The sequence below is a fragment of the Podarcis muralis genome, chromosome 10 (genome assembly GCF_964188315.1).
Source record: "Podarcis muralis chromosome 10, rPodMur119.hap1.1, whole genome shotgun sequence".
Taxonomy (NCBI): domain Eukaryota; kingdom Metazoa; phylum Chordata; class Lepidosauria; order Squamata; family Lacertidae; genus Podarcis; species Podarcis muralis.
In genome coordinates this window covers 75,172,415-75,198,481 of record NC_135664.1, presented here as the reverse complement: position 1 = coordinate 75,198,481, position 26,067 = coordinate 75,172,415, and the positions used below count along the sequence as shown (strand labels likewise).

The window sequence follows — 26,067 nt, the reverse complement described above, 5'->3', positions numbered from 1 at the left end:
CCGGAAAGTCCTGAAACCATTTTGTCCCTCCCAAATTGACCTCAAACATTTCTCCGCAAGGTTGAAGGAAAATGGAAAAGCCTCCCCATTGTCTCCTTCACAAATCCTGTCCTAAGGGTATGTCTGTGTATGAATAGGGTGAGCCTGTGACCTGGCTCAGGAACTAAGCATTTGTCATTACAAAAGACCGGCCAGGGTATCCAGTCAAGTGACCATTAACAGGTAACCTGCCAGACAGGAGATAAACAACGCACTCAGATTTCTGCTGTAGACCGCCATTTCTGTCATGTAGGTATGATGTATCTGAGGGTGGTCTTGGACTCCAGGGCGGGCAATTTAAAATGTCTATATAAGGGGGGGGGGCACACCTGGGTTCTGGGTGGTCCTCCTTTCCTGTGTGTGAAGGGGGCACCCTGTTGCAACAGTTCAATCAAGATCAGGCTTCTTAGCTGCTTTGCTTCTCAATATTATCTGCTTGGCCTCTGTTATTTTCTCCGACTGATGGAGATCCTACAAAGGACTCGGTCCAGTATACCTGAAGGAGCGTCTCCACCCCCATCGTTCAGCCCGGACACAGATCCAGCCCCGAGAGCCTTCTGGCAGTTCCCTCATTGCGAGAAGTGAGGTTACAGGGAACCAGACAGAGGGCCTTCTCGGTGGTGGCGCCCACCCTGTGGAACGGCCTCCCATCAGATGTCAAAGAGATAAATAATTACCTGCCATTCAGAAGACATCTTAAGGCATCCCTGTTCAGGGAAGTTTTTAATATGTAACGCTGTACTGTTTTTAACACTGATTGGGAGCCGCCCAGAGTGGCTGGGGAAACTCAGCCAGATGGGCGGGGTATAAATAATAAATTATTATTATTATTATTATTATTATTATTATTATTATTATTATTATTATTACTCTATAAGGGCTCTTGTGTCCCCCATAAGAGAATGAGGGCAGATTTCTGTTCATTACAATTTGAATAGCGTTTTATTGGTTTTTGACAGAGGGATCTTGTGCCGTTTCGAATGGATTTCGCCGTTTTTCGGAAAACATGCTGAAACGGCCTGAAGTGTGTTGCCCTCCCACGTGTTTCCTTGCACCCTGTTCCTTGCAGTTGCGAAGTCATCGAGAGATTGGCACACGTCCATCCTGCAGCAGCGGCCGGGTCGGCGACAAGGAAGCAGAGCCCGTTCTGAGCGTCACCAGGAAAGCTCACCTGGGCAGTACTTGTCGATCAGGCTCTGGTAGTATGGCTTCAGCTCTGACGGATTGGGCAACTCCCCACACTTGGTGTACAGGTCGAACTTGCTGCAAGGGGGTGGAATAAGGAAGGTGGGGTTGCTCCCTGGTACCCACAGAGTGCCGGCTGTTGTCGGACTACAACTCCCATCATCCCTAGCTAGCAGAACCCAGGGGTCAGGAATGATGGGACTTGTAGTCTGACAATAACTGGGGACCCAAGATTAAGGAACACTTGCCTGGCTTGGGGGTCCAAGGTGGGAGAGGGCAGGTCGTGATCCAGATTTTGAACCCCAAGGGTCCCAGATTTCATCTCCAGTGGCATCTCCAAGGAGGAGACTCCCTACCCGGGGAGCAGCTGCCAGTCAGTGCTCATTGCACTGAGTTAGATGGGCCCTCTGTTACTGATGGGTTTATACTAGTAACAGTGCAGATTGAGGTTGAATCCTGCCAAGACAGAAGTACTCTTTTTGGGGGTCAGGGGGTGGGTGGGTGGGTGTGGAGGCCAATGGGATAATTGTGCCCCTTAAGGACCAGGTGTGCAGCCTGGGAGTCATTTTGGACTCACAGGTGTTCATGGAGGTGCAGGTCCATTCTGTGTCCAGGGTAGCTGTCTACCAGCTCCATCTGAGACCCTATCCGCCCGCGGACTGTCTCGCCAGAGTGGTGCATGCTCTGGTTATCTCCTGCTTGAACAACTGCCATGCGCTCTAGGTAGGGCTACCTTTGAAGGTGACCCTGAAACTACAATTAATCCAGAATGTGGCAGCTAGACTGGTGACTGAGACCAGCAGCTGGGACCACATAGCTCCGGTCTTGAAAGACCTACATTGGCTCTGAGCACAATTCAAAGTGTTGGTGCTGACCTTGAAAGCCCTAAATGGCCTCGGTCCAGTATACCTGAAGGAGCGTCTCCACCTCCATCGTTCTGCCCGGACACTGAGGTCCAGCTCCGAGGGCCTTCTGGCGGTTCCCTCATTGCGAGAAGTGAGGTTGCAGGGAACCAGACAGAGGGCCTTTTCGGTGGTAGCTCCCTCCCTGTGGAACGCCCTCCCATCAGATGTCAAGGAAATAAACAACTATCTGACTTTTAGAAGGCATCTGAAGGCAGCCCTGTTTAGGGGATTTTTTGATGTCTGACATTTTATTGTGTTTTTAATAATTTGTTGGAAGCTGCCCAGAGTGGTTGGAGAAACCCAGCCAGATGGGTTGGGTATAAATAATAAATTATGGTGATGATGATGATCCAGAGCACCTATTTTGAAGCTGAAAGGTCACAGATTTAATCTCCACGTGGGAGACTTCCTACCCTGGGGAGCAGCTGCCAGTCAGTGCTGACAGCACTGAGTTAGATGGGCCCTCTGTTACTGATGTTTTTATATACCCATCTTTTCCTCCGAACTCGAGGTGGCATCTTGGTCTTTGCTTCATCCCCACAACTCCTGCAAGGTAGGCCAGGCTGAGAATTGGCAACTGGGGACTGGGACCCTTGTCTCTCGGGTCCCAGTCTAGCACTCTAACCACTGAACCACGCTGCTTCCTGAGAAGAGACCCCAACGCCTCCATCCCTGCCTCTCCCTCCGTAGGCTTTCAGCCACGTACTTGAATTCTTTCACCCAGGGCAGCATCTGGAGGTCATCCTCATTGCACAGGTGCATGTAGTCTCCCCCTGTGTGCCAGGGATAGAAAGAATGGAAGCGGACCATGTAGAAAGCCTGCAGAGAAGGGGGAGGAAAGTAAAACTGCATTGGCCTCCACTGCTTTAGAGCACAGAGGGGTGTGCAAAGGAAAAGCCATGCAGCCCTGAAGCTTTGGGAAAACCCCACTACTCCCCCCCCCCCAAGGCAAGCAGGGTGACTTTTGGACACACCCAAGGCAAGGCGTAATCTCTAGGGCTGTTGTTTAGTCGTTTAGTCGTGTCCGACTCTTCGTGACTCCATGGACCAGAGCACGCCAGGCCCTCCTGTCTTCCACTGCCTCCCTCATGCTGGTAGCTTCGAGAACACTGTCCCACCATCTCATCCTCTGTCGTCCCCTTCTCCTTGTGCCCTCCATCTTTCCCAACATCAGGGTCTTTTCCAGGGAGTCTTCTCTTCTCATGAGGTGGCCAAAGTATTGGAGCCTCAGCTTCAGGATCTGTCCTTCCAGTGAGCACTCAGGGCTGATTTCCTTCAGAATGGAGAGGTTGGATCTTCTTGCAGTCCATGGGACTCTCAAGAGTCTCCTCCAGCACCATAATTCAAAAGCATCCATTCTTCGGCGATCAGCCTTCTTTGTGGTCCAGCTCTCACTTCCATACATCACTGCTGGGAAAACCATGGCTTGAACTATACGGACCTTTGTTGGCAAAGTGATGTCTCTGCTTTTTAAGATGCTGTCTAGGTTGGTCATTGCTTTTCTCCCAAGAAGCAGGTCTCTTTTAATTTCGTGACCCTAAGTCAAAGCAGGGGAGACTCCTTCATTGCACTGCCAACACAGATGCCATCAGAATTTAAGAACTCTGAAAATGTTTCATCGGCAAAAAAGCAAAAGGAAACTTATCGGTCGTTTGTGGGAGAGCTGTTGATGGAAATAAACCAGCTTATCTCACATGGACTTTGCTCCTTCTGCACCGCCTCTCCCTCCAGCAAACAACATGCTAATTAATTGCTGATAAGGAATTTGGTTTTAAGATTTTTCTTGCCGAAAGGCAGATTGGAAAATAAAAACAAATCTGCCCTTTGACCCATCTTGGCAGCCTCACTTTCCCCCTTTAATTTCTACCCAAAATGGATTAACTTGGAATAGCTAACGGCTCTGTGAGGGATGTGGGTGGCGCTGTGGGTTAAACCACAGAGCCTAGGACTTGTCGATCAGAAGGTCGGTGGTTTGAATCCCCGCGATAGGGTGAGCTCCCATTGCTCGGTCCCTGCTCCTGCCAGCCTAGCAGTTTGAAAGCACATTAAAGTGCAAGTAGATAAATAGGTACCGCTCTGGCGGGAATGTAAACGCCGTTTCCGTGCGCTGCTCTGGTTCACCAGAAGCGGCTTAGTCATGCTGGCCACATGACCCGGAAGCTGTACGCCGGCTCCCTCGGCCAGTAAAGCGAGATGAGCACCGCAACCCCAGAGTCGGTCATGACTGGACCTAATGGTCAGGGGTCCCTTTACCTTTACCTGCATTGGTAGTACAGCAGGATTGTATATTACGTGAGGGTTATGATCTGGCGACGGCTCATACATGCAAAAATGAGTATCCTTGAACTGCCCCTGTCAAGACCACCCATCTGCAGCTGGCGCACCAGGCAGGTCTTGCCCCCCAAGCAAGGGGCAGAGAGCTTTTAATAAGGTCTCTGCCTTCCTTCCTGGGCAAGTCCCACTCAGCATGCAGGTTCTGGGATGCTCTCGCGAGATCTCTCCAGGCCGTCCAAGCTCCCACGACATCTCATGTCTGTGTGCCTTGCAAAGTTCTGGGGTAACCAGGAGAAATTGCTGGCATTGTTTTGAGGAAGAAAGTAGGGGTGTTTCCGTTCTCCACCAACCCTCAGGGCAACTACTGCTGCCTGAGCCCATGTCCCTCGCAGCTGCTGCTGGCTCAGGGCTGCCACATGTTCTGTGCATTTATGCAGGAGCTGAGCCTTTCCTGCCCTGCAGTGCGGTGCAACTACTCTAACAATGGAAGAGAAATCACCAAAGGAAAGTTTGAAAGAGTATTGGAAGCTAGATATTCAGGAACAGATTTTAGATGAAAATTGGGAAAGAATCTTTCAGCAACCACCCTTTGTTGCGACCTCTGGGATAATCCAGGAACAAGGGTTGAAGTTTGTACAAAAATGGTATTACACACCTGTAAGGTTATATCATATTACAAAATATGGAAGTAAGAATTGTTGGAGGAAATGTGGAGTGATGGGAACAGACAGTCGTATGTGGTGGGATTGTCCGTTAGTTAATGAATTTTGGAAACAGATTGGTATAGAAATATTGGGAATTGTGGGTAGGAAGGTGGAAATATCTAAATTAATGGTTCTTATTAGCCAGAGTAGCACCGAGTTAGAAACAAAAGATGAATGCAAATGGGTAAAATTGATGGTAATTGCAGCCAGACAGGTTATAGCGAGTAATTGGAAAAATGCAGAAGAGCTAGGGGTGAACCAATGGAGGGAAAAACTGAAAAATATTATAATCTTAGATATTCTAACTGTGAAGATACATAAAATGAAAGGGTTTAACGTCAGTGAGAAGGAGGAGGATTGGTTTGAGAAGATACTGAATTATTTGGGTAGGTTTGAACAATTTGGGGCAATTGAAATGTTAAAAGTTAAATAAACCTTGTGGAGGGAGGAGTGTTAAGGTATATAGAATTGTACACAGGGTTGATTTGAATATGTTATTATTGATTATGTATACCCAATGTATCAGCCGCCTGGGGGGTTTCACTGTTTGTGTTTTCATAGAATCATAGAGTTGGAAGAGACCACAAGGGCCATCGAGTCCAACCCCCTGCCAAGCAGGAAACACCATCAGAGCACTATTGACATATGGTTGTCAAGCCTCTGCTTAAAGACCTCCAAAGAAGGAGACTCCACCACACTCCTTGGCAGCAAATTCCACTGTCGAACAGCTCTTACTGTCAGGAAGTTCTTCCTAATGTTTAGGTGGAATCTTCTTTCTTGTAGTTTGGATCCATTGCTCCGTGTCCGCTTCTCTGGAGCAGCAGAAAACAACCTTTCTCCCTCCTCTATGTGACATCCTTTTATATATTTGAACATGGCTATCATATCACCCCTTAACCTCCTCTTCTCCAGGCTAAACATGCCCGGCTCCCTTAGCCGTTCCTGTTTTGCTTGTTGGTAAAAAATATTATATAAAAAAAAATGTAAGATGCACCCTGCAGAATCAGGCCCATGGCCCTGAGCATCCTCTTCTCAGAGTGGCCAACTAGGTGCCTCTTCTGCTGGGAAACCTGCATGCAAGAGCCTCCTCTCCTCCTGTGGTTTTCAGCAGCATTGGTGCCTCAGCTGTGGAGGCAGAACAGGAGCCGTTCTGGCTCAGAGCCACCAATAGCCCTCCATAGTTTAACTACACATTGCATGAAGTACATCTTGAATTTTTCAGCATCATTGGATACCCAGGAGTGCCAGCATTGCTCCCAGTGGTTCTCAACCTGTGGGTCCCCAGTTGTCGTTGGACTACAATTCCCATCATCCCTGAGCTCTGGCCTTGCTAGCTAGGGGTGATGGGAGTTGTAGTTCAACAACATCTGGGGAGCCACAGGTTGAGAAAGGCTGCTCTAATCAGTGGAACCAGCTGCACCAGGAAACACTTTTCTTCTTTCTTCTTTGGCGATCCCTCGTAGCCGATTGTCTTCCACAAACACGGTTTTAACAGTGAGTCCTTAAGTGACTGTGGAGGCCAATTCTGGATCCCCACGTCCTTCCACAGTGGGGACATTGGTTTCCGGACAGGAGCTGATCATGGTGAGGGTTTGCCAAGCGTGCCTTCCTCTTAGCACGTTTCTCCCTTGTGTCCTGAGTTCGAGTGACACCTTTGGTCAAGGCTTTTCTCCAATTGGAGCGCTCGCAGGCCAGTGTTTCCCAATCATTGGTATTCATACTACATTTTTAAAAGATTTGCCTTGAGAGAGTCTTTGAACCTCTTTTGTTGACCACCAGCATGACGCTTTCCATTTTTAAGTTCGGAGTAGAGTAGTTGCTTTGGAAGACGATCATCAGGTATCCGCACAATATGACCAGTCCAACAAAGTTGATGTTGAAGAATCATTGCTTCAACACTGGGGATCTTTGCTTCTTCCGGGACACTGGTGTTAGTTCGCCTGTCTTCCCAAGTGATGTGTAATTTTTTTTTGGAGACGCTGTTGATGGACAGCTTAAAGAAAAACGCAGAGAGCAAAACCAACCCCTGTATAAGGAGACACTTTGCACAGACCTCAGACAGGTGTTAGCAAACTCGACTCTCCCTCTTTGCTTCCAATAGAGTTTCCTTAGCCTCACATTAGGTGCTGATGGTGCTTGCATCCTTACCAACTTCCAAAAGGCAAAACAGAGAGAGTGTTATCAGTGCTTTTTTTTTCTTTTTTAAAAAATGTTTAGGGGTACTGTCATTTTGACTCAAGAAAATCACCATTTTATAGTTCAAATCAGGGAAAATAAATACAGTCAATGGACAAAAGTACAAAGATTCACAAAATGTTTAGGGGTATGTGTGTCCCCCCCCCTGAAAAAAAGCACTGGCTGTTATTATTTTACCAGGAACAAGTAGGAACAAACAAGTAGGAATGCATTTGGGGCATAGATGGTGAGATCTCCAGCTTACCTCCTGAGGGAGAGCAAATTTGTTGTGCTTCATCACTTTGTACATGTACTCTGGAGTGGAGAGAAGAAGAGAAACAGAAGACAAAAGGGGCCTTTGTCTCCTCTTCTGGGTACTTCTAAACTGCTCGTTGTTTTTGCTATTTGAAAGGCACAATGCACTGCAGACTTTGTTTAACAATCAAAAGTTTGGCGGTCTTGAGATATTTGCTGATGCGAGTTTTGGAAGTGACACTACAGACAGGAAAAGCACATCTGGAGTTTGCTACATGTACAACCAGGGTCTGTTTGATTGGTCGTGCAAGAGGCAAACAACAGTAAGCTTAAGTTCTTGTGAAGCTGAACTGAATGCACTGTCTTATTTGCTTGTGGATTGTGAATGGTTGTTACAATTGTGTAAAGACATGGGAATTAATGTAAAGTGTCCAATCCAGGTTTATCAGGACAACAAAGCATGTTTGGCTTTGCTGACTTCTGAAGGTTGTAAGCAAAGCACGAAGCACCTGCAACTGAAGCTGCAACATGCTAGGGAATGTGTTCAGAAAGGACTCGTAACGGTGTTCTACATGCCAGGAAATGAAATTCCTGCTGATTTGTTGTCCAAGGTTGTTCCGAGGGATCTACACTGTACCTATGTACAGAAACTGGGTTTGTACTGAGATTGTACTGATACACTGCCCAGTGGTGTTCACAGAAAGGGGGAGGAAGTTAGGTTTCTGTTTGTGCCACTGTGCAGTGCTTGGAGTCACAAGACTCTGTTTACATTCCAGACTGTTGGAAGTCTCACGGGAGACAGGAGACGGATGTTGATTTTACTGGTTTCCTGTTTCTTTGTAACAATTGCCCCTCTGCTTTCACAGAGAAAGGATGCATATTATTTTCTGTCTGCACAGTTAGAAATAAAACTCTTAGCAATGTAGCTCATATGTCTCGTCCTTCTGCTGCTGCTTGGATACTCTGCATAATGGGAACGTGCCTGGAGCCTCATCAAAGGCTTAGGTCGTTAGTCACCGTCAGAGGACTCAACCGGAGGAGTAGCTCGGTCGAACACAAGTCCGACAGACAGCAGATTCAGGCTCCACGGCACAGAACAGACTTTTGCAGAAAGGAAAGTTAATGTAGAAATACATTTGATAGCAAGGGAGATCATTTGCTTGATCCAGTGCTATAGAAGCTCTCCACTGCTTCATAAGCAGTGGATGTCATAAAACCTCTCCACAAGCTTAGTTGAAACTAACTTTTTAATTTAGCGTTCCATAGCCTCCTGCCTCAGATGCAAAGCTGCAGCTCTTACCGTCGTGGCCCCAGGACATCAGGACATTCTCCAAACCACAATGAGGCTGGTAGATCCCATACTTAGTGCTGAGGAGGAGAGAAAGAGAAGACAAATCTCAAGGCTTGCTCCCCAACGTACCTCAGGCTCCTTCTTACGAATGGTTCAGGGGTTATCACAAGAGATGAGGTCTAGATGGGCTTCTTAGGTTTTTGTCCCTCCAAATGAAGGGCTCTCTTTCTCCTGCTCACGGAACAAAACAGGGATGCGAGCAAATGCTTACTTGTACAAGGGATTCGTCATGTCGGGGTTGTTGTGGAAAGTGGAGTCCCGAAAGACGACAGAGTCCTGGACCTTGCAGCCCACTGGAAAAGTGTCGCCCACCACGGCCCACTGGAAGAAATGGAGGGGAAGGAAGGACAGGTCAGTGAGGGTCCCCCCCCCCCATTCCTCTTGGCCGTCCAGAGTGCCTGCAAACCCGTTTGTTCTTTGGCCTGTTTTGCTGAGCCTCCATCCCAGCCTTGTGTTCATTTTCAATAATAAACCCGGCAAGGACTGGGTGTGCCACCTTTCTCAAGGAGAGGAGCTGAACTAGGCTCCCCGGAGAACCACAATATTGTCAACCCCCCAAACTCATCCCGTTTGCGCAAGGACTTCTGATGGTGCATTGCAGCTTCCCGCTCCTCTCCCTGAACGCCCCCCTGCACCATCCCCCAATCTGCCTCAAAGGCCTGGAGAGGGACCCCCAGAACTGATCTTCAAGGGCAGGGGAAGAGAGGGAAGGGAAGTTGTGTTATGTAAGTGGAGATTCTTCCGTGAACAGATCACTTCATTGGATATACCTGAATTTTTCACTCCATGACACACTTTTCCCCTCCTAAAAAGTAAGGGGAAATGTTTGTGCATCTTATGGAGCGAATGCAGGTGGGAGGCTCTGCTCAGCGCTCCCTTTAAAGAGCCACTTGGAGTGTGTGTGTGGCACTTGGGGGCTTTTCTGGGAGGTGTGGGAAGGCACAGAGGGGCAGCCCGTCAGTCCCTTCCCACACCTCCCGGAAAAGCCAGCAAGAGCCGCTGCCAGGCTCTGCTCAGCGCTCCCTTGTAAGGGCTCCCTTTTGTCCCTCATCCCGCTTTGCTGGGAAGCCAGCAGAAGAAGAGGCGCTGCGCAGCTATCGCTCTTGCTCTGCTGGCTTCTCAGCGAAGCGGGAGGAGGGACGGAAGGGTTTAAAGCAAGAAAAGCGAGAGCCTCTTACATGCTCTGCGCAGAATATATATTTTTCTTGCTTTCCCCCTCTAAAAACTAGGTGCATCTTATGGAGTGAAAAATATGGTAATCTAGCAGCTGCAACAACATATTTTAATCATCATTGGCATTCGTTTGGGATGGGGGTTCAGTCTGGATGATGAGAGGCTCCGTGGTTTAGACCACAGCGCCACCCACGTCCCCCATATCCCTAATAAACCAGTGTCTCCACTGACTTTCATTCCAAGGAAACCAAACCCTGGACTCCCCAGAGTCTCTCTCTGCTCAGAGAGTTGAGTGGTGTGTAAAAGTAGCATGATTGCATATGCCCCTTCAGACTGGCACTTCTATGTAGCGTATAATAAGTTCGTTGACTAAAATACAACATTACAGATGTCAAATGCAGGTGAGGAAGGAGGGATCCGGTGAAATTTTGCCCCGTTTGGGGTTCCTAGGCACCCCTGCTAAATTCCCTGATAGGAGAAGATCGGGGGGGGGCATGGTCTCTCCTGCCCAGTGACCCAGGAGCTGAGCATTAGGCAAGGGAGCCTCAGAGGGGGCAACTTGCTTAACGGGGATCACGAGGGAGACTGGGCAAGTATGTAACCTTTCTGCGTACCTGTGGCTCACCAACGAGTGCCAAGATCTTTCCAATGTCATGAAGTAGCCCGACCAGGTGAAACCAATCTGCGGCAAGAAAAGAGAGGCGGCCCTTGTCATACGTTGAAAGAAAATTGTATGAAAAGGATGTGCCAATGGTGTTTAAGGTAAAGGTAAAGGTACCCCTGCCCGTACGGGCCAGTCTTGCCAGACTCTGGGGTTGTGTGCTCATCTCACTCAAGAGGCCGGGGGCCAGCGCTGTCCGGAGACACTTCCGGGTCACGTGGCCAGCGTGACAAAGCTGCATCTGGCGAGCCAGCGCAGCACACGGAAAACGCCGTTTACCTTCCCGCCAGTAAGCGGTCCCTATTTATCTACTTGCACCCGGGGGTGCTTTCGAACTGCTAGGTTGGCAGGCGCTGGGACCGAGCAGCGGGAGCGCACCCCGCCGCGGGGATTCGAACCGCCGACCTTTCGATCGGCAAGCCCTAGGTGCTGAGGCTTTTACCCACAGCACCACCCGCGTCCGCCAATGGTGTTTAGCTCCTAGCAAATTAGCAAAAAAAGTATAAAACAGGCTCAAATGTATGCTGGAAGTGTAAGGAAAAATAAGGCACCTTTTATCATATGTGGTGGAATTGTAAGGTAGTAAAAGGATTTTGGGAAATGATATATGATGAGTTAAAAAAAATGTTTAAAATAACCTTTTTAAAAAAACACACCTGAAGCCTTCCTTTTAGGAATTGCAGGTGCTGAAATCCCAAGAGACTATCTATCTGTGTGACCACAGCTGTGCAGATGTTATTGGCCCAGAGATGAAAATAAAATAAAGTCCCTACCAGAGAAGAATGGCAGACCAAGTTGATGGACTATGCCAAAAATGGCTAAAATGACCGGAGGAGTCAGAAATCAGGAAGGCCAAAATTTTAATAAGGAATGGGGGAAATGTATACCTTATCTTAAAGACCACTGTAAACGGTTAAAATTGTTAGTAGGATTGGAATACCACTTGTAGTTTAATGGTGAATTTTTGGATACAATGTAAAATATTTGGATCATCATAAAAGATAGAGGAGGAAATAATAGGGCAGGATAGAAGTCCAGGAGATTCCTTCGGTTCTTGTTTTGATGATTTAACGTTTGATATAGGATTGTAAAATTTTAATCTGAAAAACCAAATGAATAAATTTTCAAAGAAAAGAGAGGCGGCCCATTTGACGCGGAATAAACTCTCTCTCCCCACGTCCCGCTGCCTTCGTGCCATCACAGAAATCTATGGTGCAACCATCGAAAGTGGATGGAGGAGTTTTGCTCCCACACTCAGCACATTGGAACTCACGGACATCCCATAAAGCTGAATGTTGGAAGATTCAGGACAGAGAAAAGAAAGGACTGTTGGTGGCTACTAGTCAAAATGTCTCCCTCCACAGCTGGAGGCAGCAATGCTTCTATATATTGTCAGGGGCTGAGGAGCAGAGGCACAGGGGAGAGAGGAAATGGAGAGCGAAGGGGAAGAATCTGAGGGCAGCGTAGGGGAGTATGAAAGTGGCCCGAGAGATTCCATGAGTCTCTCCAGCGAGTCAGAAGATTCCCAGAGGGGGGCGCCGATGGCCAGGGCAAGGGGGGTCCCAGGGGGGACACACCAGAAGCAAGGGGCCAGCGGGGACTCCCAAAGCAGCAGCGGGAGAGCAGGACCAGCTCCTCCACCAGAGCGTAGTGAGGGGGAAGAGTCACATGTATCAGGGCCAGCTTCTCCTCCAGCAGGGAGAGAAGATGAGTCAGGGGTGGCCACGCCTCCATCGCAGAGTGAGGGAACGGAGGGAGAGTCAGGTGCAGCTAGCCGCCCCGAAGGGGGAAGCAGTGACAGGAGCAGTGTAACGGTCAGGAGGAAGGTGGCCGGCTGGGCGCGCGCGCCAGCAGGAAACCCGGATGGGGAACCAGGTCCTAAAGCCCGCCGGAGGGAGGGGGAGGACTCAGGAGACTCAGTGTCAGAAGAGTCTAGGAGAGGCGGGACCCCAGCGGACAGGCGGAACCAGAGGAGGAAAGCGCAAAGGAAGAGGTGGAGCAAGGCTAGAGTCTTAAACTGGTGTCTGGGGGGAGGAGACTCAGACGGAGCTTCGGCGGTCTAGAGTTTGAGACGTAGAGCTGCGCGCCGCGGCTGAGAAAGCGGAACTGAGCTTCAATAAAGACTGTTTTATATAACAACGAACTGGCGTTGGTCCTTTGTGAGCTGGGACCTAGGGCAGCTCTGACATATATTAACATATAAATTATAAAATGTACCACAAATCTTATCACTTATACAATCTTTTTAGACTTCCATCAGCACCTCTGATGATCCACCATTTTAACCACTTCTTATGCTTTTCTTCACTTTATATTGCCTTTATGTCTCTTAACAAATCATCCTTCCCCTTCTCCATTTTTGCAATACTTCCAATAATACTCCTCACAAAACTTCTTGCCAACCTACAAACGTTGTCTGATCTTCACAAATACTTTTCAAGTAGTCCGTAAATTTACTCCAGTCTTCCGTGAATTTCTGGTCCTGCCGGTTTCGAATCCTTCCTGTTAGTTTATCTAGTTCTGCATAGTCCATTAACTTCATCCTCCATTCTTCAATCGACGGTAACTCTTCTAGCTTCCATTTTTGGGCCAGTACAGTTGTACCTCACAAGACGAATGCCTCGCAAGACGGAAAACTCGCAAGACGAAAGGGTTTTTTGTTTTTTGAGCTGCTTCGCAAGACGATTTTCCCTATGGGCTTGCTTCGCAAGACGGAAACGTCTTGCAAGTTTGTTTCCTTTTTCTTAACACCGTTAATACAGTTGCGACTTGACTTCAAGGAGCAACTCATAGAACGCGGTGTGGTAGCCTTTTTTGAGGTTTTTAAAGACTCTGGTGATTTTTGAAGCTTTTCCAAAACTTTCCCGACACCGTGCTTCGCAAGACGAAAAAAATCGCAAGACGACAAAACTCGCGGAACGAATTAATTTCGTCTTGCGAGGCACCACTGTAATATTCTTGCTGCTGTTATTGCATATAAAAAGAGCTTACATTCCTTTCTATTTACCAGTATATCACTCCCCACAATGCCCAGTAAAAATGCTTCTGGTTTCTTTATGAATGTATATTTCAACATTTTTTTCATCTCATTATATAACGGAGGCAGCAATGCTTCCGAATGCCCGTTGCTGGAAACCCCCAGGAGGAGAGAGGGCTCTTGTGTTCGAATCCTGCTTGCCGATTTCCCAACAGGGCCAGTGTGAGGACTGGAGGGTGGGCGAGATGGGCCGTTGACCTGATCCAACAGGCTTTTCTCGTGTTCCTATTGTTTCCAACAGTGGGAGAGGAAAAGAAATCTATTCCCACTTTTCTGCAGCAGCAAAAATTTTGTTAGCCCAAAGATGGAAACAGGAGTTACCAACCAAAGAAGAGTGGCAGGGGAAGCTGATGGACTTTGCAGAACTGGCGAAACCGATGGGAAGGATCCAGAACCAGCGAGACTAAACATTCCAAAAGGACTGGAACAAATATATATTACATTTGAAAGACAACTGGAAGCAATTAACATCACTGGCAGGGTTATCTGAAGATCTGTAAGGTGAAATTGCTGCCTATTCAGGTCGAGTAATGTACCGGTAATATTTTAGGTAATGATACAACAAGCATTGGGGATGCAGGTGGCGCTGTGGGTTAAACCACAGAGCCTAGGACTTGCCAATCAGAAGGTCGGCGGTTTGAATCCCCGCGACGGGGTGAGCTCCCGTTGCTCGGTCCCTGCTCCTGCCCACCTAGCAGTTCGAAAGCACGTCAAAGTGCAAGTAGATAAATAGGTACCACTCCGGCGGGAAGGTAAACGGTGTTTCCGTGGGCTGCTCTGGTTCGCCAGAAGCGGCTTAGTCCTGCTGGCCACATGACCCGGAAGCTGTATGCCGGCTCCCTCAGCCAGTAAAGCGAGATGAGCGCCGCAACCCCAGAGTTGGCCACGACTGGACCTAACGGTCAGGGGTCCCTTTACCCTTTACCTTTACAACAAGGACAGGAAACGAAGCGAAATGTAAAGATGTAAAGATTAATTTTGTAAACCATCCGATGGGAGGGAAGTCCTCAGGCTCAGATGAACCAAAGAAATAAAATACTGTAAGAGGGTACGATTTTATGTAATGTGACTATATGTAAAACTATAATATATGTGTGTGTGTGTGTGTGTGTGTGTACACACACATATATATAACTATACATACACACACACACACACACACACATATATAACTATACACACACACACACACACACATATATATAACTATACACACACACACACACACACATATATCACACTACTAAAAAAGAAGAGGGTACGATTTTATGTAATGTGACTATATATAAAACTAATATATAAAACATATATATATATATATATATATATATATATATATATATGCAGGTTTTGGTGTCCTCGGGTGTCTTCCCGTGTAAAAGATGGGGTGTCTAGGCGACGTTTCGACGAGGTCTCACTCGTCATCTTCAGGCTGGTGCTTTCGGCTTCTTGTTACTGGAACAGAGCAGGATCTCAGTGTTTGAGTTCCTATAAATACTGTTGAGGAGGTGTGGTGTATAGCCTCCAATGTTCTGGGCAGAGAGGAAGTTCCCAGGCTAGTGTGCCTTTTCTTCTTTTGTTCCTTAATTACTTGAGGGATATCTTGAGTGATTTCTTGAGTGATATCCTGAGTACCACTTAGGTGGGTCATTAGGTGTGGATTAGTTGCTAAGGCCTTTGTGTCTTGACCTCTTGAACTTTGTGAAGAGTTTTTCTGAGAAGATGGCTGTACTGCACTTAGTTGTGCTCTGGCTTGGCTTCGTGTATAGGGGCGAGCTGTGGTTTTGTGGCCTGTGCCAGCCAGATCTGTGTAGGGATTGCAGGGGGGTGCAGCATCCGGAGGTGCCACCATGGTTTGGCTACTGGATGGTGTCTGTAATTTATCTGTGGAGAGGGTCTGGGTTTGGGTCTGGTGTGGTTGATTGGTGATGGCGTTCTGTGTGCCTCTGGCTCTGGTGTCAGTTTTTGTGGGGAGGGCTAATTTCCAGATGTCTGGCAAGCGGGATGTGTCGTCACGCTTGTTCATGTTGTGAGGGTGTTTCTCTATCTCGATGGCTTCCATGATTATTCTCTTGTGGTGATGTTCCATGTTAAAGAGGAAAACCAAGGGGTCTATGAAATACCCTGCAAAGTCTGCCCAGCCACGTACATTGGACAAACAAACAGACGAATAAATGCACGTATTGCAGAACACAAGAATGCCGTCAAAAAAGAAGAAAAAACTTCCTCTCTTTTCCAACACATGAAAGAAACAGGACACGAAATTAATTTTGCAGATTCCAAATTGCTCTTTAACATGGAACATCACCACAAGAGAATAATCATGGAAGCCATCGAGATAGAGAAACACCCTCACAACATGAACAAGCGTGACGACACATCCCGCTTGCCAGACATCTGGAAATTAGCCCTCCCCACAAAAACTGACACCAGAGCCAGAGGCACACAGAACGCCATCACCAATCAACCACACCAGACCCAAACCCAGACCCTCTCCACAGATAAATTACAGACACCATCCAGTAGCCAAACCATGGTGGCACCTCCGGATGCTGCACCCCCCTGCAATCCCTACACAGATCTGGCTGGCACAGGCCACAAAACCACAGCTCGCCCCTATACACGAAGCCAAGCCAGAGCACAACTAAGTGCAGTACAGCCATCTTCTCAGAAAAACTCTTCACAAAGTTCAAGAGGTCAAGACACAAAGGCCTTAGCAACTAATCCACACCTAATGACCCACCTAAGTGGTACTCAGGATATCACTCAAGAAATCACTCAAGATATCCCTCAAGTAATTAAGGAACAAAAGAAGAAAAGGCACACTAGCCTGGGAACTTCCTCTCTACCCAGAACATTGGAGGCTATACACCACACCTCCTCAACAGTATTTATAGGAACTCAAACACTGAGATCCTGCTCTGTTCCAGTAACAAGAAGCCGAAAGCACCAGCCTGAAGATGACGAGTGAGACCTCGTCGAAACGTCGCCTAGACACCCCATCTTTTACACGGGAAGACACCCGAGGACACCAAAACCTGCATTCCTGTACCCGTGAAAATCTACGAAAGCATATATATATATATATATATATATATATATATATATCACACTACTAAAAAAGAAGACGAAAAGAAATCTATCCCCCAGCCACTCACCTTTGTCGGGGTGTGCCCTTCGGATGCCCTCCGCTGTCTGATAGGCGTGATAGGAATTGGGGAAGTCGACGTCGGGGTCCGATTCATCAACCACGTTGTCCAGCAGATCCAAGGCCTCCATGATGGTCATCCGGCGGAGACGGCAGCCTCCATACTCCTCGTTCTAGGGAGAGGGGACTGTGAGGACACTATTATTGAACCATGGGTTGGGGGAGCTCAGCCAGAAGGTGTAGATCGGTGGTTCCAAATAACTGTGCATTCAATTGCTCCTGTTTTGTGTTGTTGTTTTTCTTAGTGGGCCATGCAAACCACTGTCCTGAATAATGCTTTTCTTATCTACAGTGGTACCTTGGTTCTCAAACGCCTTGGTTCCCAATCGCCAAAAACCTGGAAGTAAGGGTTCTGGTTTTCGAACATTTTTAGGAAGCCAAATGTCCAATGCGGCTATTGTTTCCGGGGCACCTGCACCAATCAGAAGCTGCGCCTTGGTTTTCGAACATTTTGAAAGTCGAATGGACTTCCGGAACGGATTTAAGTTTGGCGCTTTTGTTCTTGCTATTTATTTTGTGTTTTTCTTTTTGAGGCTTTTTGGGTTAATTTGTTTTTGTGACTGTGTGGGATCCAGTTCAGCTACTGATTGATTGTGTGACTGCAGTACATTGATTATTGCTTTTGTTTTATAGATCGGCGGTCTCGTTCGATAGTAAAATTCATGTTAAATTGCTGTTTTGGGGATTGGTTTTGGAAGCCTGGAACGGATTAATCCATTTTGCATTACTTTCTATGGGAAAGCGTGTCTTGGTTTTGGAACGCTTTGGTTTTGGAACGGATTTCTGGAACGGATTAAGTTTGAGAACCAAGGGACCACTGTATAGGGTAGGGGGCACCGGGGATGAGTTGATGACACCAAGGGAGAAGGGCCCCAAAAACATTTGGTGTAGATTTTGGGAAAGGTTCACAACGTTTCAGGGCAAAAAAAATTCCTTCCAGTAGCACCTTAAAGACCAACTAAGTTTGTTCTTGGTATGAGCTTTCGTGTATCTGAAGAAGTGTGCATGCACACGAAAGCTCATACCAAGAACAAACTTAGTTGGTCTTTAAGGTGCTACTGGAAGGAATTTTTTTTGTTTTGACTATGGCAGACCAACACGGCTACCTATCTGTAACTGGAACGTTTCAGGGGTCGGAGAGTGGCGTGTCGTATGCAGAGAGATTCACTTAACTTTGATGTGCATCTTTCGGAACCCTTTTGAGAATTGATACCTGAGCTGCAGAGGAGGACCCTCCATCGCTTGTAAAAGTTGGGCGTGGTGAGCCTTCCTCACCACTGGAGACCCCCCCCCCCAGCAAACCCACCTTCCTCTGAACAAAATCCACCGTCTGGTTGGTGTGCATCTGCAAGTAAGTGTTGTACACTCGGTCCATCAGGGGCCCATCCTGAAAAAGAGAGAGAGAGACCTTTGGCTGATTCATCAGCTCTTTTGGGGCAGGGAGTGGTTCTTTTTAAAAAAATAAATAAATTTGTATAATAAATGTCTCTTTCTTTTTGAAGGCGACCCAGAAACTACAACTAATCCAGAATGCGGCAGCTAGACTGGTGACTGGGAGTGGCTGCCGAGATCACATAACACCAGTCCTGAGAGACCTGCATTGGCTCCCAGTACGTTTCCGAGCACAATTCAAAGAGTTGGTGCTGACCTTGAAAGCCCTAAACGGCCTCAGCCCAGTATACCTGAAGGAGTGTCTCCACCCCCCATCGTCCAGCCCATACACTGAGGTCCAGCTCTGAGGGCCTTCTGGCGGTTCCCTCATTGCGAGAAGCAAAGCTACAGGGAACCAGGCAGAGGGCCTTCTCGGTGGTGGTGCCTGCCCTGTGGAACGCCCTCCCATCAGATGTCGAGGAAATAAACCACTATCTGACTTTTAGAAGGCAGTCCTGTTTAGGGAAGTTTTTAACGTTTGATGTTTTATCATGTTTTTAATATTCTGTTGGGAGCTGCCCAGAGCGGCTGGGGAAACCAAGGCAGATGGACGGAGTATAAATAATAAATTATTATTATTATTATTATTATTATTATTATTATTATTATTATTATGTTTGTTTGAGCTGCCTGGGTGGTGTTAATATATTCATTTGCTAGATTTATATCTCAATTTTTTTCTCCAAAGAGCTCATGGCGGCGTTCTTACCCCTCCTCATTTCATCTCCACGACAACCTTGTGAGGTGGGTTAGACCAAGAGGCAGCAACTGGCTCCCAAGCTCACCTGGTGAGCTTTGTGGGCGAGTAGGGATTTGAACCCTGCTCTCCCAGATCCTAGTCCATTACTCTAACCACTATGCCACATGGGCTCTCTTGTTAATGTCTCTATTGATACGGAAGGGGGGGCATGTCTTCTTCACCTCCTTCTTCGCTACAATATATCCATTTATATCCAATTGTCAATGTCAAAAGGGACTAAAATCTATAAAATTCATAGAAAATCAACGTGCCAATTTGCTCAATTTCTCTAGGACTCCATGACACCTCCCCTGTCCTCCATAATCCCTCAAGTAAGGTGTCAAGACCCTAATCCTGTCAAATCACTCTGCCAAGCCTTTCCTCCGGGCAATGCCAGGTGGCAGACCATGCATACATGGACCATTGTCTTCTCATCACCGGTACTCAGGAAGTGCTTATCTGCGCATATCTCCAGCTCTGCATATTCCCCCTCCCTCCTCCATATGTTAATCCTGTATAACCCAACCTCTTCTTAATGTATTCATGATGTAACTGGGATGTATTTTGCACTGTATTCTGGGACATGGAGGGAAGTTTTAAAAGTTCATGTCACCCCTTTCTCGCTGTTCAATCTCGCCTTGAACCTGTTGCGCAATAAACTTGGATCTTCTGCAGCTTGCTCCTGTCTCCGGCTGAGCTCATTTTCCTCCGCAGGGACCCGCGGATTTAGTCCGACGAGCTGGGTGGCAGAGTAGCCCCGCACCCAGATTTTTACCGTAACACTATTAAACAATTATTGTGCTTTCTCGATCTCGAGGTGGAGCCTGTTTCTTCTTAACTGCTCTGGCAGTTACATTTTGTGGGTGTCATCACCCGTCCCTCTCCCGGGTCTTCGTGAGATTGCTTGGAAAATAGATCCCTTTCCGTGGCAGATCTGCACTCACCTTGAAATTCCTGTAGTCCCCCTTGGACTTCCCATTCTCCGCATCGCCCTCTGGCCTGTACACCTCTGAAGGGTCGCAGCCCTGAAGAAAAAGGCTCTGTGAGAGGTGGGACTTTTTTTAAAAAAAATAAAAATTAAATAATACATTTTATTAGTATTTTCCATATAACAACAACAACACGAAAAGTATCAAAAAATAACAATACACAAAACACAAAAACCAGCATACTAAAAAAATCCATATCTTACAAGTTAATAATATAAACCCTAAAAAGAAAAACAAACATTGACTTCCACCAATCCCACAGCACCTCCTTTATCTCTCAGTGTGTATTCCTGTTTTCCTTATCATCTCTGTCCTAGCATCTAGATATAAATCCCTCTTTCTTATCCTATCACTTCACAAGGTTATTCCAGACTCAGCCAGATTTCTGCCCTCGAAGATTGACTTTTGAGGTATTCATTTAGGCACTCCCATTCCTTTTTCACTTCACTTTTTTGTTTTTGTCTTATTATATCTGTCAATTTGGCTAATTCTAAGTATTCTGAGAGCTTACGTAGCCACTCTCCCCTAGTGGGTAACTGATTCCCTTTCCAATACTTTGCCACCAGGATTCTTGCTGCAGACGTCGCGTATAAGAAAATTTTAGTTTTGTCTTTTGGAATATCATCATTTAAAATTCCTAAAAGGAATGCCTCTGGCCTTTTACTATATGATATTCTTAGTATTTTCTTTATTTCTTTGTGGATCATGCTCCAAAATTTCCCAATTTCAGGGCATGTCCACCACATATGGTAGAAGGTTCCTTTTTGTTTATTACATCTCCTGCACTTATTATTACGTTTTATTTGTTTTTGCCAGCATTTCTGGCACCAGCTACCACCTGTGATGCTGTGATGGCCTGGGATTCGGACTCGGAGGCTGAACCTGAGGAATCCCAGCCTGCACAGGAGTCCCCGCCTCCAGAACCAGCTGAGCCGGGGCTGGGGAATGAGCCTGAAGGGTCCTCACCTGTGCTGGATCCTCAGGTGCAGGCACCAGCTGAGTCTGCTCTGGCTCCTGAGGTGATGGAGGACCCACTGCCTGCAGGTGCTCCACTCTCAGCCCCGTCAGAGGAAGCAGAGGTTGCTTCTGGGTCTGGTAACCCTCCAGCCTCTCCTGAGCTGCAGAGGCTCAGGGTAGAGAGGCGGAGGGAACTAAGTTCCCGCAGGAAGAGTGCTCGCCTCCAGGCCAGGAGAGGCGAGTCACCAGAGGATCAGGGCCACCCAATGCCTCGGGGCAGATAAAAGCTGGCCAGCCCTAGTCCCAGCTTGCGGGAGCAACATTGTTGGTAGCCTGCTCCTGCACTTCTGCCAGAGATCCTGACCTCACCCGATTCCCTGCCTTGGACCCAGCTTCAGCTTTGACGGACAGCCTCCATACTGCACCCTTGACCTCGGACTGGACTTGGACCTTGCCGCACAGTTAACCCTCAGGACCAGCACAGATGCATTTTCATATAGTTCTCTTTATTAGGTAACATGCTGTGAAATTTATGTGAGAGCTGGGACTTGGAAGGGGCAGAAGGAGACCTGAATAGCAGTCCAGCTCAGCACCACCTCCTTATACTTCTATCCAGAGCAGCGGTGTAGGAAGGGGGGCGATGAGGGCGGACCGCCCTGGGTGCCCTCACTGAGGGGGGTGACATTCAGCACACCGCCTGCCCGCCTGCAACTCCCATGCCTACCCCGAGCCGTTGGGGTAAGAGGGGGAGCTACGCCGCTTTGCCAGCGGTATTCCCTTCTTCCCCCTTCGTTTTGACAGTTTGTGGGAGGGCTGGGAGTTGTGGGTGGGCATGGGTGGCTCGCTCTGCCCCTGGCTGCAGGGCATGTGTGCCGCTCTGGGCAGCCGAGCAGCTATCCTGTGCTGCTGCCCACCACCAGTCCCCTCAGGAGCACACCCGCCCTGGGCAACGCGGACATATGCTCTGCCACTGATCCAGAGAAGAATGAAGATTACCGTTGGGGTTTTTGCAGAGGGGTCAGTCTGGATGATGCCCTGAGTTCCTTCCAATCCCTGGAGTCCTGGACTCAGGGAGAGTTAGAATCCGAGAGAGAGAGAGGAGGTTGCTGAACTTGTCAGATACGTTGCTTTGCAAGACAACGAGCTTAGCTGGCCGCAAACAGTTAAGTGTCACCCTCAGCATCCCAAAAGAATGGGCCAGGTTGCGAGAGCTGCAACTGTGAGGGGGCACTCCAGGCTAATGGGTGGGTCTTTCCTCCACCCCATCACCTGACCTCCACGTAGCCAGAGTTTTGGGGTGTGAGCTGAGCTGGAAGCGGGCTGGAAGGCACAGAGACCTGCTTGCTCTGTGCTGTATCCATGGCTGTGATGAATGGAGAAGCATGATTAGTTGGGGTTTTAATGCTGTGAGCCCCTCCATGTGATGCTCAGGATAGCACAGTCAGTAGACCATGAGAATCTTACTCTCAGGGTTGTGGGTTCAAAGGATTCCTTCATTGCAGGAGGTTGCAGGCACGTCCAACTCCCAAGGGACTGTGATCTACTCACAGTATAAAAAAAACTGGCCGTGATCTACCCATTGTCATTGGGGGATGGACCAGAGTTGTTCAGCTTTTTTTTTTTTTAAGGAGCCAGAGTTTTTTAGGGAGCCAGAGTTGCTGAGCTATTTTTTATATGTGTAAATAGAGACATACATCCTAAAACATCGCTGTCTCCTCTGACCTTCACTCCACGGAAGCAGAACCTGCGTATAAGCATCCGGAACCCCTGGAATCTCTCACTGCTAAGGGTCGGCACCTAACATTACGATCCAGGGATGGGGGTTGGATTTTTCTCTCTTTCTTGCCCCTCCAGTTCAGATTTGCTACCAAGACAAGTCCAAGATGCTGCTATTAGCAGAATCATAGAATCATAGAGTTGGAAGAGACCACAAGGGCCATCGAGTCCAACCCCCTGCCAAGCAGGAAACACCATCAGAGCACTCCTGACCTATGGTTGTCAAGCCTCTGCTTAAAGACCTCCAAAGAAGGAGACTCCACCACACTCCTTGGCAGCAAATTCCACTGTCGAACAGCTCTTACTGTCAGGAAGTTCTTCCTAATGTTTAGGTGGAATCTTCTTTCTTGTAGTTTGGATCCATTGCTCCGTGTCCGCTTCTCTGGAGCAGCAGAAAACAACCTTTCACCCTCCTCTATGTGACAAAGCCCTTAACAGTATACAAAGTATACAAAGCCCTTAACAACTTGAGTCCAATTGACCTACGAGATCGCCTCACCCATATCCATGCAATTGGCTGCTGCAATTCGCGGAACTGGCCCCACTCCAAGCGCCACATAATATCCCTTCCACATTTGTAAGAACTTGGCCTTTTAGTGGAACTTTGGAACTCCCTGCCTATTGACCCCAGGCAGGCTCCTTCACTGTACTTTTTCCCGACACCTGCGAAAAACCCACGTACCCAGAGGCTTAGAAAGGTGATGCAAGTTTTAATCTGAATTCAGTTTTATTGTTTTAGCTCTTTTGTAAATAACTTTGGATTTTGGGGTTTTTTAAAGCAACCAAGTGGTATTTAAAATTTGGGAAATAAATAAAAATGAATAATTGCATTTGTCAAAGAGCTAGGGAGATATTTTTGGATCTAATCCTAAAAGGAAAGGAGTAGGCCTGTGTAATACGGGTTTTACCATCCCTGCATTCCCAGCCTTTGCTCTCTATCCTGGGGTGCCTGTCTCTGAATGGAAGCTGCTTCTACCAAGTCAGCATCTAACTCCGCACTGTCTGCACTGATTGGCAGCTGCGCTCCAGGGTTTCTGCCAAGGAGCCTTTTCCAGCTGCACCTGGAGATCCCAGAAAAGCTTGAACCCGGGACTTTCTGCATGCGAGGCCAATGCTCTACCGCTGAGCTCCAGCCCTCCTCCAGCACCCCTTTCCCATTCAGCCTTCTGCCTTCTCCCAACGGAGGAGCTTTGCTGGGAAAGAGGGGCTGCTGCTCACTCACCACGTTCACCACCTTCATCCTTGCAGCTGTGGGGAGGGAGATCTCTGGGGAGTCAGCAGCACCTGCCCTGCTGTTTATAGCCTCTGGTCTTATGTAAGGAGGAGAGGCTGAGCTAACAGGAGCCGGAACCGGGGCCAATAAGTCACCTGTTAACCTGCCAGGGGCCGAACTCCTTTCGGAGCAGGGCATCCGAGCAAACGATTAATGTTTTGAAGTTTGCAGCATCCTGCGAGGAGGAGGAGGAGAGGACTCTGTAGCATCCTATGAGGGGGACAGATGCAACTCCTCCCTCAGACTTTGCACACAAACAAGCCCTGGGCTTCCCCAGATCAGAGCAGAGGTTGATGTTGGTCAGTTGCCTTGGTGTTTGTGTCTCAGGTCCATGGAGCATGGCCAAGCACCCTGGCAGCAAAGCGGGACCCTGCACCCTGTTCCTTCATTGTCTGGGTCAAGGTGGATAATGTGATAGGAATTTTGAGGTCTGAGATAGATGTTAAATGTTCATAAGTGTACCAACCAAGCACGTACATAGATCAGCACAGGAAGACCGACCTGAAACCATTTTTGATTCCCAAACTGTCCCAAACTGACAAATTGTTTTCTCTGCAAGGTCAAAGGAAAATGGAAAAGCCTCCCCATTGTCTTTTCCTTCACGAATCCTGTCTTAAGGGTATGTCTGTGTTTCCATAGGGTGAGCCTGTGACCTGACTCAGGAACTAAGTATTTATCATTACTAAGTATTTATCATTACAAAAGACTGGCCAGGCTCCCCAGGCAATCCAATCAAGTAAGCAGGCAATCCAATCAAGTGACCATTAAATAGGTAACCTGTCAGATGAGATAAAGAAGTCACTCAGATTTCTGTTTTAGACCACCTTTTCTGTGATGTAGGTATGATGTAGGGCGGGGTGGTCTTGAGCTCCAGGGCAGGGAATTTAAATTGTCTATATAAGGCCTTGCGTGCCATTGTTCTGGGTTCCTCCTCCTTTCCTGCGGGTGAGATCAGGCTTACTAGCTGCTTTGCTTCTCAATATTCTCTGCTTGCCCTCTGTTATTTTCTCCTACCGATAGGGAACATCAGTGGCGTAGCGTGGGTTGTCAGCACCCGGGGCAAGGCAAGTAATTTGCGCCCCCTAACCCGTGGATTTGCGCCCCCTAACCCGTAGATTTGCGCCCCCTAACCTGTGGATTTGCCCTAACCCCAGATGTTGCGCCCGGTGCGGCCGGCCCCCCCTGCACCCCCCACGCTACGCCACTGGTGAACATATGTAAGGACTCTATATAGGCTCTTGGATACCCCCGAAGGGAAAAAGGGCAGATTTTGTTTACAACAATAAGAACATAAGCAGAGTGCTGCTGGATCAGACCAATGGCCCATCTAGTCCAAGCGGGGAGGCAGAGCACGGCCAACATGGCTAGTAGCCATTGATAGCTCACTCCTTGTTGCAGGAATTTATGTATAGGTTGGGGGGGGGTTGCCCCTCCAGCAGATATCATGCACATGCAGCCCACTACCAAAATCAGCACAAACACTTTTGTGATTTGTCCCCACAAAACACTTCATCACAGTTTCTTCCTATCTATTCAAAGGGCCTCTGCTGCACGATACCAAATGTAAGAATTCACTGATAAATGTATCTATGTACTGACTCACTGGGAAAACTCCAGAAATTCATATAGATAGGTGAGCTCAGCTACTCAGCAGCCCCTCTGCCTGAGTGATAATCCCTGGCCTCCTGATACCTGAGTGTCAGACAGGTATCCATTCCAGAAATAACAAACCCAGATGAAGACAAAAGGGTGTGATTAACTTGGCTGGGAAATGGGGAAATGTAAATATCTCTTTTGCTTCACTTGATGGGTGTTTGGTAGAGGAGAACCATGGGGCAGGGTCCAGGATGTTCAGTTTGGGGGGGGGATGTAACATGGGGATTAGCAGCTAATAAAAGTTTGGGTTCTCTTTTGTTTGGGGCTTCCATCTTGTTC

General features: G+C 47.8%; 1 protein-coding gene across 1 annotated transcript; it reads right to left on the bottom strand.

Moving 5' to 3' along the window:
* Positions 1-962: 962 nt before the first annotated feature.
* Positions 963-24,204, bottom strand: MIOX (myo-inositol oxygenase). Its single transcript, XM_028747489.2, has 10 exons — positions 24,082-24,204; positions 20,082-20,162; positions 18,274-18,354; positions 16,918-17,080; positions 10,676-10,743; positions 9,100-9,209; positions 8,838-8,905; positions 7,548-7,597; positions 2,836-2,948; positions 963-1,302 (listed from the first exon to the last, which is right to left on the bottom strand). Exons 1-10 carry the CDS (start codon positions 24,097-24,099, stop codon positions 1,194-1,196), a joined length of 861 nt encoding a protein of 286 aa, XP_028603322.2. The 5' UTR covers positions 24,100-24,204; the 3' UTR covers positions 963-1,193.
* Positions 24,205-26,067: the final 1,863 nt, after the last annotated feature.

What these genes read in the sequence shown, in the direction of transcription:
- MIOX (XM_028747489.2), bottom strand. An exon ending in CACTCGTTGGTGAGCCACAG is followed by an intron (nt 9,210 to 10,675) that starts GTACGCAGAAAG and finishes CATTTCTTCCAG; the next exon opens with TGGGCCGTGGTGGGCGACAC. An exon ending in CCCTGGGTGAAAGAATTCAA is followed by an intron (nt 1,303 to 2,835) that starts GTACGTGGCTGA and finishes ACCCCCTTGCAG; the next exon opens with CAAGTTCGACCTGTACACCA.